The following is a 17,063-nucleotide window of genomic DNA, read 5'->3' as shown; positions in this document are numbered from 1 at the left end:
GAAACGTTCTCCAGGTTTGATGGGGAAATGAAAGAGAAGCAGAAAAAGTCCTGTCCATGAGAGGGAGCCTCCATTCTGGAAAAACAAAGACACCTGAAAGGTCCAGGTCATTCCTGATTTGATAGGTCTGTCATATGTGGCAAATTAATCAGAGCAGACTGATTCATTCCTGTGTTTAGAGAGGGTGAGGAAGCCCACGGAAGCTCGTGGAAGCTCGCGGTGTTTCGCGGGTGGATGGGAGGTGATGGTTTCCAAGTCATCGTGCACAAACCAGGAAGCAGAGTCGGCACAAGAGCTGGAAATTCAGACAACGATTGAAAGGTTTGTGGCCAAGTTTGTGGATGATACGAAATAGGTGGAAGGGCAGGTAGTGCAGAGAAAGCAGGGACTTTGCAGAAGGACTTGGACAGGTTGGGAGAGTAGGCACAGAAGTGGCAGATGGAATATAGTGTAATAAAGTGTGGAGTCATGCATTTTGGTAGTACAAATAGTGTAGACTAATTTCTAAATGGGGTGAGAATCCAGAAATTGGAGGTGCAAATGGACTTGGGATTGCTGGTGCAGGATTCCCAAGAGTTTAGAAGAATGAGGGGGGACCTCATTGAAACTTACCGAATAGTGAAAGGCCTGGATAGAGTGGATGTGGAGAGGATGTTTCCACTAGTGGGAGAGTCTAGGACCAGAGGTCACAGCCTCAGCATTAACAGACGTTCTTTTAGGAAGATGAGGATAAATGTCTTTAGCCAGAAGGTGGTGAATCTGTGGAATTCTTTGCCACAGAAGGGTGTGGAGGGCAAGTTAGTGGATATATTCGTCAGAGATAGATAGATTCTTGATCAGTGCGGGTGTCAGAGGTTATGAGGAGAAGGCAGGAGAATGGGGTTAGGAGGGAGAGATAGATTAGCTATGATTGAATGGCGGAGTAGATTTGATGGGCCGAATGGCCTAATTCTACTCCTATTCCTTATGACTTATGACAGCATGAAAAGACATTTCTTCACCCAGAGGAGGGTCCCTGGAATCCTTTCTCCAGGGGTGTGAGGACTGTCACTTGCAGCATCTAGTCGACACAGAGTGGTAGACATTTGAACATTAAATGAAGGGATGCAGGACTGGTGCAGGAAAGCCGAGGGGTAGAATGGCCTCACCCCTCTGCTCTGATTATGTCCCCTGATCGTTTGGATAAATATACGAAGAAATGTCCGCAATTCATTCCCTGTTGACACTTCCTCACAGCGAGAGTGTTTCCACTACTTGCTCCTACACAGGGTGAATTTAAAAGAGAGTTAGATAGAGCTCTATGGCTAGTGGAATCAAGGGATTTGGGGAGAAGGCAGGCACAGGTCACCGATTGTAGATGATCAGCCATGATCACGTTGAATGGTGGTGCTGGCTCGAAGGGCCAAATGACCTCCTCCTGCACCTATTTTCTATGTTTCTATGTTCCTATGTTTCTACAGATGGGATTGGGACAGGTCCCCATCTCTGCCAACATTTCATTGCAACCCCACCTGGTGGCTTCACACCAACTCAAACTGAGACAGGAGCTTCAACAATTCTTGCTGCATCCCAGTTAACAAATTCAAGAGATGAAGATTGTCCTTTCCTTGCACCACCAAAGTCACGATTCAGTCACGGTCGAAGCAGTGACACATGGATCAATGTGATGTGAGTGGGAGCAGTAATTCAGCTCTGACTTTGAGCATCTCCTTGTAGTGGCTGCCCACCTAGAGGAGTGCAGGTGAGTTTGGTGGGAACTGCCCTCATCTCCTCACCTGATACATGACCTGAACAAAAGGTAAATCATTCTCATCGCAGGTCCCAGAATCAGTGAGCTGCCGTACAGACAAGAAGGCCCAGCTCCTATATAATACAACACTATGGAGTGGAGATATGCAGCGGATCAGGCAGCATCCATGGGGATACGAGCAGCGTTCTCATTTCAGGTGTCTGAACATTCATCAGAAACGGAAAAACACTTTCCAGTTCTGACCAATGTCACTGCCCACAGCCTGACCTGCTGACAAATCCCAGTGACTTATGGAAACGTATTTATTATCATGCTGTGAAAATCATCCAGAAAACACAGCATGGTACAGCATTTGGAACAGGCCCTTCAGCCCATTATGTCTGTGTTGACCATCGGGCCAAAGTAAAGTACAATTCTGCCTGCACATGGTCTGTATCTTCATGTGGCTGAATAAATAAGACAAATGTATTCGTCGAGAAATGTATATCATCATTCTTGTATCTGCTTCCACCACTCATGCCACCAAATTCCAGGCAGCTGCCACGAGACTCTCTGAAAAAGTCTTGCCTCGTTAATCTCCTTTAAACTTTCCACCTCTCACCTTGAACTCTCTGTTGTTTAACATTTCCACCATTGGAAAAAGTTTCTGGCAGTCCACCCTACTGATAGAATCACACAGCAGAGAAACAGGCCCTTCAATCCAAATCATCCCTGCTGTCTACGATGCCCCATCTAAGCTGGTTCCATTTGCCTTCATTTGGTCCTTATCCCTCCAAACCTGCCCTATCTGTGTACCTGACCAACTATTTATTTAACTGTTTGTTAAATACCTGCCTCAACTACTTCCATATACCACTGACCTGCGTGTGAAAACGTTGCCCCTCAGGTTCATATTAAAACTTTCCATTCTCACCTTAAACCTATGCCGACTGCTTCTTGATTCCCTTAGCTTGGGAGAAAGACTGTGAATTCACCCTCATGATTTTATATATCTCTGTAATATTACTCCTCAGACTGCTGCACTCCAAGGAACAAAGTCCTAGCCTGTCCAACCTCTCTCTTGAGCTTGATTCTTGGCAAACCCCTTTCCTTATTAATGGCATCTTCCTCTAGCAATGACCAAAACTAAACACGAGCAACCTCACCAACATCCTCTACAACTGTAACTTAATATTCCAACTTCTCTACTCAATTCCTTGAACGATGTCTCTCTTAACTTTATAAACTTCCATGGGGCTCCTTCTGTGTCACCGAGGGTGGTCGTGAGATATCTGAAGATGAACCCATTAAATATTTCTACATCAGCAACAGGCCAAGCCCAGCCTGGCGCGCTCTGTTACAACCAATGACAATACAAACGCACTCACTTCCTTTAACTCTTCAATCACCTTGTGCTGATTCATGGCTTCCAATAAAAACACTCCTGAGACGCGTCCGACATCAGTCACGGGACGAGACTTTAATCACACAAGTTTGGGCCAATTGCGGGCAGGTGGGACTAGTGTAGATGCGCATGTGGGTGGGTGTGGGCAAGTTGGGCCGAAGAGCCTGTTTCCACGCTGTATGACCCTGACTCTAAGTGTGGCTCTGAGTGTTATCACGGGACAGCCCACAGCTGAAGTCAGATCTAGTCAATAACCACAGAACGTGCTCGAGAAACATTAGGCTCAGCTGACCTTCATTCATATCAATGCAGTTTTACATTCAGTCCCTGTAAACAACATCCCCCCCACCCCCCACCCCCAGAGAGTTCCAGCTCAGACATCTCTGGCGGTGGAGGATCTTGAACCACTTGCTGCTCTGAGACAGATCACACCTCGATGTGGACACAACTACTGGACAATGGTCTGAATGTCGATCCGCAACTGTCTGACGCACATCAGCGACCGGATCCTCGGACAGAGGACTGCCCACTGGACACAGCAGATGGTCGCTGTACACACGAGTAAACATGTCCCCACCTCACGCCCACCCCTCCGGGCCAGGGACCTTTCAGGCCGGACAAGGTCAGTAGGACCTTGGGATGTTCCTGTGTCTCAGCGTTTGTGTTGTAACCCTGACCCCGAGAAGGTCTCTGATCATTCATCCGACGCCAGCAGCCAATGTCAGAACATTCAAGTCGCCTCACCTGAACTGTGTGACCCTTTCCTCTGTCTGCCCGCGGATTTGTTCGCTTCATCCTTTGGCCGCTTGTTCTTGCGCCCGGACAGCCGCAGCCAGCTCAGCGCCCTCCGCAACGATCCCGACTTGGACTTTTTCTTCTGTCTCAACACGGTCTCCACCCCGGAGAGGTCATCCATGGTTCTGCCCGGCCACCTGACACTTCACCTGGAGCTGCTGGGCTGTGGCTGTGTTCAGTCCCGCTCGCAGTCGCGGGTGTACATGTACAACACGCCCAGGCACAATCTCAAACACTTTCCACATCGGGTGGGTTCGTGGAACGATCAGTTCAGCCCCAACACAACTCTCCGATCATTTCCTTACCGACCAGTCATCGAACAACTCCTGACTTGCCCGGCAGCTCATGAAGGGTCACAGTCCAACACAACTCGGAGGTGACCTGTTCACCAGCAACAACGTGGGGAATCTAAACCACCTGGAAGATTCCACTCCGCCTCCATTTCACCGCTCCCCTTCACTGGATCGGCGGCAGGAATGTCAGCGGCGTTTGCTGACTCACATTGTTAGAGCTCTAACTCCACCCAACAGTGGTTCTCCTGCCGCCTTTCACCAGACCCGGCCGCACTCCGCAGCACTGGTTGGATTACACACAAACTAGAGTGGTCCAGCCTGTTTCTCTGCTTTCTGTTTGGCACTCCTCTCGCCGGAGGTTGTGGGAAACACTCCCATGAAACCCGACACCCGTCCACGGCGAGGTTATATAGATGTTCCCAGCACAGGAAGCACAATAAATGCCAAACAGCCTTTAGCAGTGAAATACTGAAAGACTCAGTGGTCAGATAAGTCTGATATCAGTTGTGTGCCCAAGGCCTGTCTACACTTCCCCATAGCAGCCGCTAACCTTTGCACTGTCAACGCTGTCATCTGAACATCGTGAGGAAGGAGCAGGGACAAGGATTACCCCTTAACTCCACACATTCTTTCATTTGTAGTAAAATGCATTAACTGTTGCCTACTCCGACCCCCTCCCCTCCCCTTCCTGTGAAAGGCAGGTTCAGTATGTGCACCTCCACAGTATAAGAAAATAACTGCAGATGCTGGTACAAATCGATTTATTCACAAAATACTGGAGTAACTCAGCAGGTCAGGCAGCATCTCGGGAGAGAAGGAATGGGTGACGTTTCGGGTCGAGACCCTTCTTCAGACTGATCGGCGGCAGGAATGTCAGACTGATCAGTCTGAAGAAGGGTCTCGACCCGAAACGTCACCCATTCCTTCTCTCCCGAGATGCTGCCTGACCTGCTGAGTTACTCCAGTATTTTGTGAATACCTCCACAGTACAACGTGTCCAGGTATCCCCCCACCCCCCTCATCTCCCCCCACCCCTCATCTCCCCCACCCCCACCTCAACATATGAGGATGTTGCCTTCACTAGAGGGCCTGAATTACGGTGCATTCAGAAAGTATTCTGACCCTTCACCTTTTCCACATTTTGCTACATTTTCCACATTTACAGCATTATTTCAAATGGATTAAATTCATTTTTAATCATCAATCTACACACAATACCCCATAATAAAAAAGCGAAAACATATGTTTAGAAATTAAGAAGAAATAACTGAAATATCACACTTACTTACGAATTCAGACCCTTTACTCAGTACGTTGTTGAGGCACCTTTGGCAGTGATTACAGCCTCAAGTCTTCTTGGGTATGACACTACAAGCTTGGCACACCTGTATTTGGGTAATTTCTCCCATTCTTCTCTGCAGATCCTCTCAAGCTCTGTCAGGTTGGATGGGGAGTGTCGATGCACAGCTATTCTCAGGTCGCTCCAGAGATGTTCGATTGGGTTCAAGTCCGGGCTCTGGCTGGGCCACTCAAGGACATTCACAGACTTGTCACGAAGTCACTCCTGCATTGTCTTGGATGTGTGCTTAGGGTCATTGTCCTGTTGGAAGATGAACCTCCGCCCCAGTCTGAAGTCCAGAACGCTCTGGAGCAGGTTTCCATCAAGGATCTCTCTGTACTTTGCTCCATTCATCTTTCCCTCGATCATGACTAGTCTCCCAGTTCCTGCCGCTGAAAAACATCCCCACAGCATGATGCTGCCACCACCATGCTTCACCGTAGGTATGGTATTGGCCAGGTGATGAGAGGTGCCGCTTGGCATTCAGGCCAAAGAGTTCAATCCTGGTTTCATCAGACCAGAGAATCTTGTTTCTCATGGTCTGAGAGTCCTTTAGGTGCCTTTTGGCAAACTCCAAGCGGGCTGTCATGTGCCTTTTACTGAGGAGTGGCTTCCGTCTGGCCACTCTACCATGAAGGCCTGATTGGTGGAGTGCTGCAGATATAGTTGTCCTTCTGGAAGGTTCTCCCATCTTCACAGAGGAACTCTGGAGCTCTATCAGAGTGACCATCGGGTTCTTGGTCACCTCCCTGACCTGCAATGCTACAGAAACTGTTTTACACCCTTCCCCAGATTTGTGTCTCAACACAATCCTGTCTCGTAGGTCTACGGACAATTCCTCCATCTTCATGGCTTGGTATTTGCTCTGACATGCATTGTCAACTGTGGGACCTTATATAGACAGGTGTGTGCCTTTCCAAATCATGTCCAATCAATTTAATTTACCACTGGTGGACTCCAATCAAGTTGTAGAAACATCCCAAGGAATATCAATGGAAACAGGATGAACAAAAGCTCAATTTTGAATGTCAGAGCAAAGGGTCTGAATATTTACGTAAATGTGATATTTCAGATATTTCTTTTTAATTACTTTGCAAAAATTTCTAAACACCTGTTTTCACTTTTTTATTATGGGGTATTATGTGTAGATTAATGATTGAAAAAAAAGAATTTATTCTATTTTAAAATAAGGCTGTAATGTAGCAAAATGTGGAAAAAGTGAAGGCGTGTAGGGACATAGGGATTGGCTGGGAGAGTTCGAACCCTAGGATTGGCTAGCGAGGTCACCAGGTGTGCCAGCGCGGGAGAGATAGTCAGTCTAGCGTTGAACTCCGTTTAGGTAGGACGTTAGGTAGTTGTCTACAGTTTGAGTGTTGACGGAGTGTTGACGATTGTCACGGAGTTTTTGGGCCATGCAATAAACTTCGTCTGCAACATCCATCCGCTATCAGACTCGCTACATTGGTGACCCCGACGTGATCAACGATCACAAGAGCATGTCGCAGGTAGGAGCGAACAGTGGGCAGCCGAACGCGGGCGGCGTTCACCTACCCCCGTTCTGGGCCCATCAACCGCACCTGTGGTTCGTGCAGGCAGAGTCCCAGTTCCACCTCAATAAAGTTGCGGAGGACCAAGAGAAGTTCCACCATCTGGTAAGCTGTCTACAGCCCGAGGTGGCCGCGCGGGTGGGACGGTACCTGACCAACCCTCCCCAAACCGAGAAATACGAGGGGCTCAAGAAGTTCCTGCTGAGGACTTTTGGCTTTAGCCAAAACCAGCGGGCCCTGAAGCTCCTGCATTTACCGGAGCTAGGGGATCGGCTACCGTCTGTCCTGATGACAGAAATGCTAACCTTGGTCGGCGACCACCAGCCTTGCATGATGTTTGAAGCGGCATTCCGGGAGAAATTGCCCCGGGACGTCAGGTTAGTGTTGGCGGACGTCTCTTTCGAAGACCCGGTAGCGTTCGCAGAGAAAGCCGACGCGCTCGTTACGGAGGGCTCCACACGGTAAATCGGGTTTCGAGGCCTAGCAGCAACCGGCCGCGCGGCCAAGATGGCGGCGCATCGGCCGCCATTTTACAGACAGCCCGCCAAGACGGGGCTGCAGCGCCTGCCATTTTGCAGCGGGCCCAAGCAACAGAGCCGCACTGGCACGGCTGGTGTTTTTTCCACAAGCGGTGGGGCAGTGAAGCCCGAAATTGCAGGGCTCCGTGTTCCTTTCCGGGAAATGCCTCGGCCGATCGAATATAGAGGCAGTCTCGATCGGCCGCAACCGCCGCCTCTACGCCACAGATCGAGGTACCGGCACTGTTTTTCTGGTCGACACAGGAGCGGTCGTTAGCATCGTGCCTCCCTACGGCTGCGAAGTTTGAGCAGGTAGGAAGGGTCCGTCCCTCATTGCGGTCAATGGCAGTCCCATCCGCACCTACGGCAAGAGGGTCATGTCCCTGTCCTTCGGGTCCGAGACCTACCATTGGGATTTCATCGTTGCCGACGGGGGCCAGGCCATCCTGGGCGCGGATTTCCTCTGGGCTTTTTCGTTGGTCGCAGACGTCCGCGGGAAGGGCCTGCAACCCTCGGCTAGCAGCATGGAGCCTGCTACTCCTCCACCTGCCACCCCACCCTGCCCGTCGATCCAGGCCATCACCGCGGCCCCCGATCAGTTTGCTGTGGTCCTCGCCGACTTCCCGCAGCTCCTCGTACAGCGGTTCGATGCCCCTTCCGCTAAGCACGGTGTCGTCCACTTCATCCCTACCGAGGGGCCGCCTGTATTCGCCCGGGTGCGGCGCCTACCTCCCGACAAGCTGGCCATGGCTTGGGAGGAGTTCCTGAATTTGGAACGGCTGGGGATTGTTCGGCCTTCAGACAGCCCGTGGGCCTCCCCCTTGCATATGGTCTCTAAAGCATCTGGGGGGTGGAGACCATGTGGGGATTACCGGCGTCTTAACGCTGCCACCCGGCCTGACCGCTATCCGATCCCTCACATACAGGACTTCTCAGCCAGCCTCGAGGGCGCTACCGTTTTTTCGAAGATCGATTTGGTGCGGGGATATCATCAGATCCCTGTCCACCCACCGGACATTCCCAAGACGGCTACGATTACTCCGTTCGGGTTATTTGAGTGGTTGCGGATGCCGTTCGGTCTCAAAAACGCGGCTCAGGCATTCCAGCGTCTCATGGATCATGTGGGTCGCGGGTTGTCTTTTGTGTTTATTTATCTCGACGACATCCTGGTTGCTAGTCGTTCGGTCCCAGAGCACCTGGTCCACCTTTGTACTGTGTTCCAAAGGCTGCAGGACCACGGCCTGATCCTCCACCCGTCCAAATGCCAGTTCGGCCTGTCCGCGGTGGATTTCCTGGGTCACCGCGTCACACCGGCCGGTGCCACTCCTTTGCCCGCTAAGGTGGACGCCATCCGCTCTTTTCCCCGCCCTACCACCATCAAGGGCTTGCAGGAATTCGTGGGCATGGTGAATTTTTATCACCGGTTCGTGCCTGCGGCAGCTCGGATCATGCGCCCCCTTTTTCAATGCCTCGCGGGTAACCCCGCTGAGTTGGTCTGGTCCACAGCTGCCGAGGCGGCTTTTGTCGCGGTTAAGCTGGCCCTCGCCAATGCCACCATGCTCGTGCATCCCCGCTCCTCTGCCCCCACGGCCCTGATGGTGGATGCCTCAGACGTGGCGGTGGGGGGGGGTCTTAGAGCAACAGGTCAATGGTCACTGGCAGCCTCTGGCATTTTTTAGCCGGCAGCTCACTCGACCTGAGCTGAAATACAGTGTCTTCGACAGGGAGCTTCTGGCCCTCTATTTAGCTGTTCGCCATTTCCGCTATTTTTTGGAGGGCCGCTCTTTTGTTGCCTACACGGATCACAAGCCCCTCACGTTTGCTTTTTCTAAGATTTCTGATCCGTGGTCGGCCCGCCAGCAACGGCACCTCACCCTCATTTCGGAGTTCCCCACAGATGTTCGCCACATCGCGGGTAGGCTCAACGTCCCGGCCGGCCAATTCCTCTGTTGCTGCGGTGGGGGGCGTGGTGGATTTCCAGGAGCTAGCGGAGGCTCAGCCCCTGGAAGGTATTGCCTCAGCATACGCCTCCACCGCCTCAGGGTTGTGGTTGGCCCAGATAGCATGCGGCCCCACAGGTACCACACTTTGGTGCGACGTTTCGCTTCCCCGCCCTCGCCCGGTTGTGCCGACCGCCCTGCGGCGTAAGGTTTTTGAGGCCATTCATGGCCTGGCACACCGGTCCATTCGGGCCACCTCGGCTATGGTGACCGTCCGATTTGTCTGGCACGGCCTGCAGAAGCAGGTGGCCGCCTGGGCCCACGCCTGTGTCCCGTGCCAGACCTCCAAGGTCCACCGCCACGTCCAGCCCCCGTACCAGAATTTCGTGGTTCCGCCCGTCCGTTTTTTCCACATTCACGTGGATTTGGTTGGTCCATTGCCCTACTCTAGGGGCTACACTCATCTCCTGATGGTGGTCGACCGTTTTACACGTTGGCCGGAGGCTTTTCTGTTGTCGGACACCTCGGCGGCCTCCTGTGCACGGGCCCTGGCGTTACATTGGGTTTCCCGTTTCGGCGTCCCGGCTATCATCACTAACGACCGGGGCGCCCAGTTCACCTCGTCCCTCTGGGCCGCGCTTGCGCAGCTGTATGGGACCCGCTTGCAGCAGATCACCGCCTATCATCCCCAGGCTAACGGGATGGTAGAACGCTTCCACCGACAGCTGAAGGCGTCCCTCTGTGCCCGCCTGACCGGCCCTGAATGGGCCGACCAGCTGCCTTGGGTCCTCCTCGGTATTCGCACGGCCCCTAAGCCTGATCTGGGTACTTCCTCGGCTGAACTCGTCTACGACTCGCCCCTGTGGGTGCCGGGTGACATTATTCCCTTATCCTCCCTCTTGCCGTCGTCCGTCCCGTCAGTTTTGGCTTCTCTCAGGGCTCGGGTAGGTTCCCTGGCCCCAGTCCCAGCCTCCAGTCACGGGAGTACCGCAGTGCACGTACCGGCGGACTTGCACGACTGCGAGTTTGTTTTCCTCCGGCGGGATTCCCATCGCCCCCCTCTGCAGCCGGTCTACCAGGGCCCGTTCCAGGTACTGAAAAGGGGGACAGTCACCTTCACTTTACAAGTGGGCACCCGACAGGAGCTCGTCTCTGTCTCCCGGCAGAAACCGGCCCACTTGTACCAGGACCGTCCCGTGCTGGTGGCCCAACCTCCTCGCCGGGGCCTACCTCTGGCCGGCCCACCTGGTTCCCCAGCTTCGTCTCTTCTCCCACCGCTTGGGCCTCCGCTGCCCACGGCTGTGTTTACTCTGCCCCCTCCAGCCGCGCCCCCATCGCCTACACCTGCAGGGTCCCCCCTCCCTCCCCCTCCAGCAGCGTCCCCATCGTCTCCACCGGCGGGACCCTCCCCGCCTCCTTCGTCGCTGGCGGTACCGGCCTCCCCTCTCCTTACGCGTTCAGGTCGGGCGGTCCGGGCGCCCGTGAGGTACGGTACCGAGGGTTCTGGGGGGGGTCATGTAGGGACATAGGGATTGGCTGGGAGAGTTCGAACCCTCGGATTGGCTAGCGAGGTCACCAGGTGTGCCAGCGCGGGAGAGATAGTCAGTGTAGCGTTGAACTCCGTTTAGGTAAGACGTTAGGTAGTTGTCTACAGTTTGAGTGTCACGGAGTTTTTGAGCCATGCAATAAACTTCGTCTGCAACATCCATCCGCTATCAAACTCGCTAAAGGCGTCTGAATACTTTCTGAATGCCCTGTATAGGAAAGATTGGGTCAGCTAGGACTTTATCCCTTAGACTGAAGAAGGGTCTCGACCTGAAACGTCACCCATTCCTTCTCTCCAGAGATGCTGCCTGTCCTGCTGAGTTACTCCAGCTTTTTGTGTCTATCTTCTTTATTCCTTGGAGCGCAGGACGTGATCTTATAGTGTATAAAATCATGAGTGGAATAGATAAGGTGAATGCACAGAGTCTTTTACCCAGGGTAGGGGAAACAAGAACCAGGACTTAGCTTCAAGGTGAGAGGGGAAAGATTTAATAGGAACCTGACAGAGGAGGTAGGTGCTATCACAACATTTAAAAGATACTTAGACAGGTCGGAAAGGTTTAGAGGGATATGGAACAAATGGGAGCAAATGGGACTAGTGTAGATGGGGCATGTTGGTCGGCATGAATGATTTAGGTTGAATTGTCTGTGTCCTCGTTGTGTGACTCTATGACACGGAGTTGAAAGGTATTCACCAAACCATAGAGATAACTACCAAACAAACAAGAACATTCCTGAGACAAGTCAAAACATCAGAGGGCCATTTGCTCTGCTCCCCACAGCTGCTGACCGACCCCAGTCCCTGTTCTGTCGAGGCAGACGGATCCAAACCCAGTGCTTGCAGTGGATTGTGGCACGTATTCAGGAGCAGTTCTGTTAAATAAACAGCTAAATACGCATCAATCTTAAACCATGTCAGGTGAGTTATTGTGCAAACGACCATATGACTCAGAACCCAGATCTCAATCGGACACCATGCAGAGCAAACGTCCCCCTGAGCAGCTGTCAGAACATAGGTGGGGAGCCCGTCAGCCACACCTGGAGCACTGTGTGCAGTTGTACAGGGCCCTGGTGAGACCACACCTGGAGCACTGTGTGCAGTTTTGTTCTCCTAATTTGAGGAAGGACATTCTTGCTATTGAGGGAGTGCAGTGTAGGTTCACCAGGTTAATTCCCGGGATGGCACGACTGACATATGATGAAAGAATGGAGCGACTGGGCTTGTATTCACTGGAATTTAGAAGGATGAGAGGGGATCTTATAGAAACATATAAAATTATTAAGGGATTGGACACGTTAGAGGCAGGAAACATGTTCCCGATGTTGGGGGAGTCCAGAACCTGGGGTCACAGTTTAAGAATAAGGGGTAGGCCATTTAGAACTGAGATGAGGAAATACTTTTTTGTGAATTTGTGGAATTCTCTGCCACAGAAGGTAGTAGAGGGTGATTCACTGGATGCATTCAAGAGAGAGTTAGATAGAGCTCTTAGGGCTAATGGAATCAAGGGGTATGGGGAGAAGGCAGGAATGGGGTACTGATTGTGGATTATCAGCCATGATCACATTAAATGGCGGTGCTAGTTTGAAGGGCTGAATGGCCTCCTCCTGCACCTATTGTCTATGTATCTATAAGTCCAACATTCAATTAGCTCAGGACTGCTCTAAACCTCCCTCTGCTCAACCGCCACCCTTTAATCCTCACACCTCTCTGAGTTTCACAATGGAGATGTTAGTCTCAGTGGTGAACCTGCAGACTCTCCCGCCCCGAGCCGCGCAGAGCTTCTATGTCTCTGCCACTGCCTGCACTCTTCAAAGCTCCCAGGGAAAGTCACTGGCAGTGGATACGCTGTGGATATGTAGTGCACATTGTAGTGGACACTGGCAATGAACATTGGCAGTGGACAGTCTCCCAAGTGTGGCCACTGGCAGCGGGATTGCAGTGGACATTACCTCCCAGGAGCAGTCACTGGCCATGGACATGCTGTGGAGAATACAGTGGCCACTGGCGGTGGACATTATAGTGGACATTACAGTGGACACGGGCAGTGGACATTGATCAGGAGATGAGGGACTTGGGGTGGACATAGGAACTGGGGGCTGAGCTGAAAGATGAGCTGTGATGTACTGAAGGACAGACCGGGCATGAGGGGTGAATGGCCTCGGCCTCTGCCTCATACTGGATCCAAAGAACTGGGACACCACATGAATGAAGGTCTCTGCCTGAACCTGGACCAGAGGAAGGAGTTGAGGCATCACATTAACGGAGGCAGGAAGCATGCGATTCACCCTGTGATGCCCCTCCATCGACCCCACCATCGACCCTTCCATCGACCCCTCCATCGGCCCCTCCATCGACCCCACCATCGACCCCTCCATCGACCCCACCATCGACCCCACCATTGACCCCACCATCGACCCCTCCATCGGCCCCTCCATCGACCCCACCATCGGCCCCACCATCGGCCCCTCCTCACCAGGGACTCACCACTCAATGCTGGACATCAAACTGTAACTCCAGCTTTGTCAACGATTGACTGATGTTTGGTAGGAAAATAACTGGTAATGTTGGTACAAATCAAAGGTATCACAAAATGCTGGAGTAACTCAGCAGGTCAGGCAGCATCTAGGAGAGAGGGAATGGGTGACATTTCGGGTCGAGACCCTGACATCAGTCTGAAGAAGGGTCTCGACCCGAAACGTCACCCATTCCTTCTCTCCTAGATGCTGCCTGACCTGCTGAGTTACTCCAGCATTTTGTGATACATTCGAACTGATGTTTGGAATGCTCACGTGAGGAACCCAGGCTGGAATGTGTGACTGGTTTAATAATTTATTACAGAGGTGGACTCGTTACCAGCAAGGAGCTGAGAGCCCTGCTGTGAGCGAGAGGGCCAGTGTCAGGCACTGAAACACCCTGCAGCAGTCAGCGTAGCTGAGACACACCAACAAATATCAGCCCAACCCTTTCATTAAACTTGCAAACAGGATCATTCACTCTTTGTTTAACGTGCCTTGTTTAAACACGTCTCAGCAAACATATGAATCAGTCGCAGGCCACTCGGCCCCTCTCGTCTGTCCACCACATGATAAGATTATGGCTGATGCTTCCAACAGCACTTGTTTCCATCCCGATGGAAGTATATAAAATTTTGAGAGGTAAAGATATGGTCGACTCAGAACATTTTTCCCAGCGTAGAATTTACAAAGACACCCTCTCCCTCTCCCTCTCCCTCTCCCTCTCCCTCTCCCTCTCCCTCTCCCTCTCCCTCTCCCTCTCCCTCTCCCTCTCCCTCTCCCTCTCCCTCTCCCTCTCCCTCTCCCTCTCCCTCTCCCTCTCCCTCTCCCTCTCCCTCTCCCTCTCCCTCTCCCTCTCCCTCTCCCTCTCCCTCTCCCTCTCCCTCTCCCTCTCCCTCTCCCTCTCCCTCTCCCTCTCCCTCTCCCTCTCCCTCTCCCTCTCCCTCTCCCTCTCCCTCTCCCTCTCCCTCTCCCTCTCCCTCTCCCTCTCCCTCTCCCTCTCCCTCTCCCTCTCCCTCTCCCTCTCCCTCTCCCTCTCCCTCTCCCTCTCCCTCTCCCTCTCCCTCTCCCTCTCCCTCTCCCTCTCCCTCTCCCTCTCCCTCTCCTGCTATCACTCTCTCTCACTCATGTGATCTGTTCAGTGTGGGCAGCATTTCCTGGTCTCAGTTCCTCTGTCTCACCTGTCTTAACAAGTTCTAGCTGATTATCAAATTATTGGGAGACTAACATTTATTCTGAAACCATTTGTTCAATATTGCGATTTAAGATGAATGTGCCCCTCGCTCACACTGCCCAGTCAGTTGGCTGCACAATGGGATGTGGTCATTTTATGGCCACTGTTGCAGAGACCGGCCGGCGCCAGCTGGGGTTATTTCAGTGACTGTGATCTACACAGATGTTGGGGAGCGTTCTTTGTCCCTAGGTTGATGTTCTGGCCTCTGAATGTCAACAGAAATTATGCAAGAACTCACCCAGTCAAGAGAAACCTCCCAGAAACTTTGCCAAGTTTTATTGCTCTCTTCCACTACTGCATTCTGAACTGCCGTTTCTATTTACAGCGGTCTGGACAATCACCTTCAGTGCAACATCCCCCATCCGAGCTGCACCATCGCGGCCTGCAGCATCCTGCCACTCCTCAGTCCACAGGGGGTGTCCTGTCCACTCCCTAGTGGACAGAGGGTGTCCTGTCCACTCCTCACTGGCGTGGGGCTGTCCTGTCCACCCCTCTCTGGTGTGGGGCTGTCCTGTCCACTCCCCAGGGGTGTGGGGCTGTCCTGTCCACTCCTTGCCCACAGGGGCTGTCCTGTCCACTCCCCAGGGGTGTGGGGCTGTCATAGAGAGTCATAGAGTCATAGAGTCCTACAGCACAGAAAGAGGCCCTTCGGCCCATCGTGTCCGCGCCGCCCGTTACCAACACAGTCTAATTTTAATCCTATATTCCCGCATTTGGACCGTAGCCCTGAATGTTGTAGCATTTCAAGTGCCCATCCAAATGCCTCTTAAACGTTGCGAGTGTTTCCGCCTCCACCACCACCCCAGGCAGTGAGTTCCAGACTCCAACCACCCTCTGGGTGAAAAAGTTCTTTCTCACATCCCCCTGAAACCTCCCTCCCCTTACCCTGTATCTATGTCCCCTCGTTGTTGAACCTTCCACCAGTGGAAGAAGTTCCCCGCCATCTACCTTTTCTATGCCCCTCATGATCTTGTACACCTCGATCATGTCTCCTCTCAGCCTTCTCTGCTCTAGGGAAAACAACCCCAGTCTGCTCAGTCTCTCCTCATAGCCGAGGCCCTTCATCCCTGGCAGCATCCTGGTGAATCTCCTCTGCACCCTCTCCAAAGCTATCACATCCTTTCTATAATGTGGTGACCAGAACTGTACACAATACTCCAGCTGTGGCCTCACCAGTGTTCTGTACAATTCCATCATTACCCCCCTACTTTTATATTCGATGCCCCGGCTAATGAAGGGCAGTAACCCATATGCCTTTTTGACCACCCTGTCCACCTGTCCTGCTGCCTTCAAGGACTTGTGTACCTGTACTCCAAGGTCCCTCTGTACCCCTGTCTTCCCTAGGGTCCTTCCATTCATGGTGTACTCCTCTCCAAGTTATTTCTGCCAAAGTGCATCACCTCGCACTTTTCAGGATTAAATTCCATCTGCCACTGCTCCGCCCATCTGACCATCTCATCTATATCTTCCTGCAGCTTGCAGATCCCTTCCTCGCTATTCACCACCCCCCCCCCCTACCTTTGTGTCATCTGCAAACTTGCTGATCATGCCCTGTACGTTGACATCCAGATCATTTATGTAGATTACAAACAGTAAGGGACCCAACACCGATCCCTGTGGCACCCCACTGGACACCGGCCTCCAGTCACAGAAGCACCCTTCTACCATCACCCTCTGCCTTCTGTCACTAAGCCAGTTTTTTTATCCATTTTGCCAAGGTGCCCTGGATCCCATGGGCTCTTACCTTCTTGACTAGTCTCCTGTGTGGTACCTTGTCAAAAGCCTTACTGAAATCCATGTATACCACATCCACTGCACTACTCCCATCTACCTCCTTGGTCACCCCTTCAAAAAATTCAATCAAGTTAGTCAGACACGACCTTCCCTTAACAAAGCCATGTTGACTATCCTTAATTAACCCTCGATCCTCCAAGTGAAGACTGATTCTGTCCCTCAGAATCTTTTCTAGCAGCTTCCCCACCACCGATGTCAGACTCACCGGTCTGTAGTTCCCAGGTTTATTCCTACTGCCCTTTTTAAATAATGGCACCACATTAGCTATCCTCCAGTCCTCCGGTACATCCCCTATTGCAAGAGAGGCTCTGAAAATTTGTGCCAGAGCCCCCGCAATCTCCTCCCTTGCCTCTCTCAGCATCCTGGGATACATCTCGTCAGGGCCCGGAGACTTATCCACTTTTAAGCCT

At 52.2% G+C, this 17,063-nt stretch overlaps 1 protein-coding gene across 1 annotated transcript in view; it reads right to left on the bottom strand.

Annotated features, from left to right (window-relative positions):
• Positions 1-4,697, bottom strand: part of LOC144606611 (uncharacterized) — a 73,986-nt gene extending 69,289 nt beyond the window's left edge. The window contains exon 1 of the mRNA XM_078422882.1: positions 3,879-4,697. Coding sequence (XP_078279008.1) covers positions 3,879-4,050 — 172 coding nt within the window. The 5' untranslated portion in view covers positions 4,051-4,697. The remainder of the gene's footprint in view (positions 1-3,878) is intronic.
• Between the last annotated feature and the right edge of the window lie 12,366 nt (positions 4,698-17,063).

Source organism: Rhinoraja longicauda, chromosome 27 (genome assembly GCF_053455715.1).
Source record: "Rhinoraja longicauda isolate Sanriku21f chromosome 27, sRhiLon1.1, whole genome shotgun sequence".
In the NCBI taxonomy this organism is placed as follows: Eukaryota; Metazoa; Chordata; class Chondrichthyes; order Rajiformes; family Arhynchobatidae; genus Rhinoraja; species Rhinoraja longicauda.
This window is presented reverse-complemented; position numbering and strand designations above follow the sequence as displayed.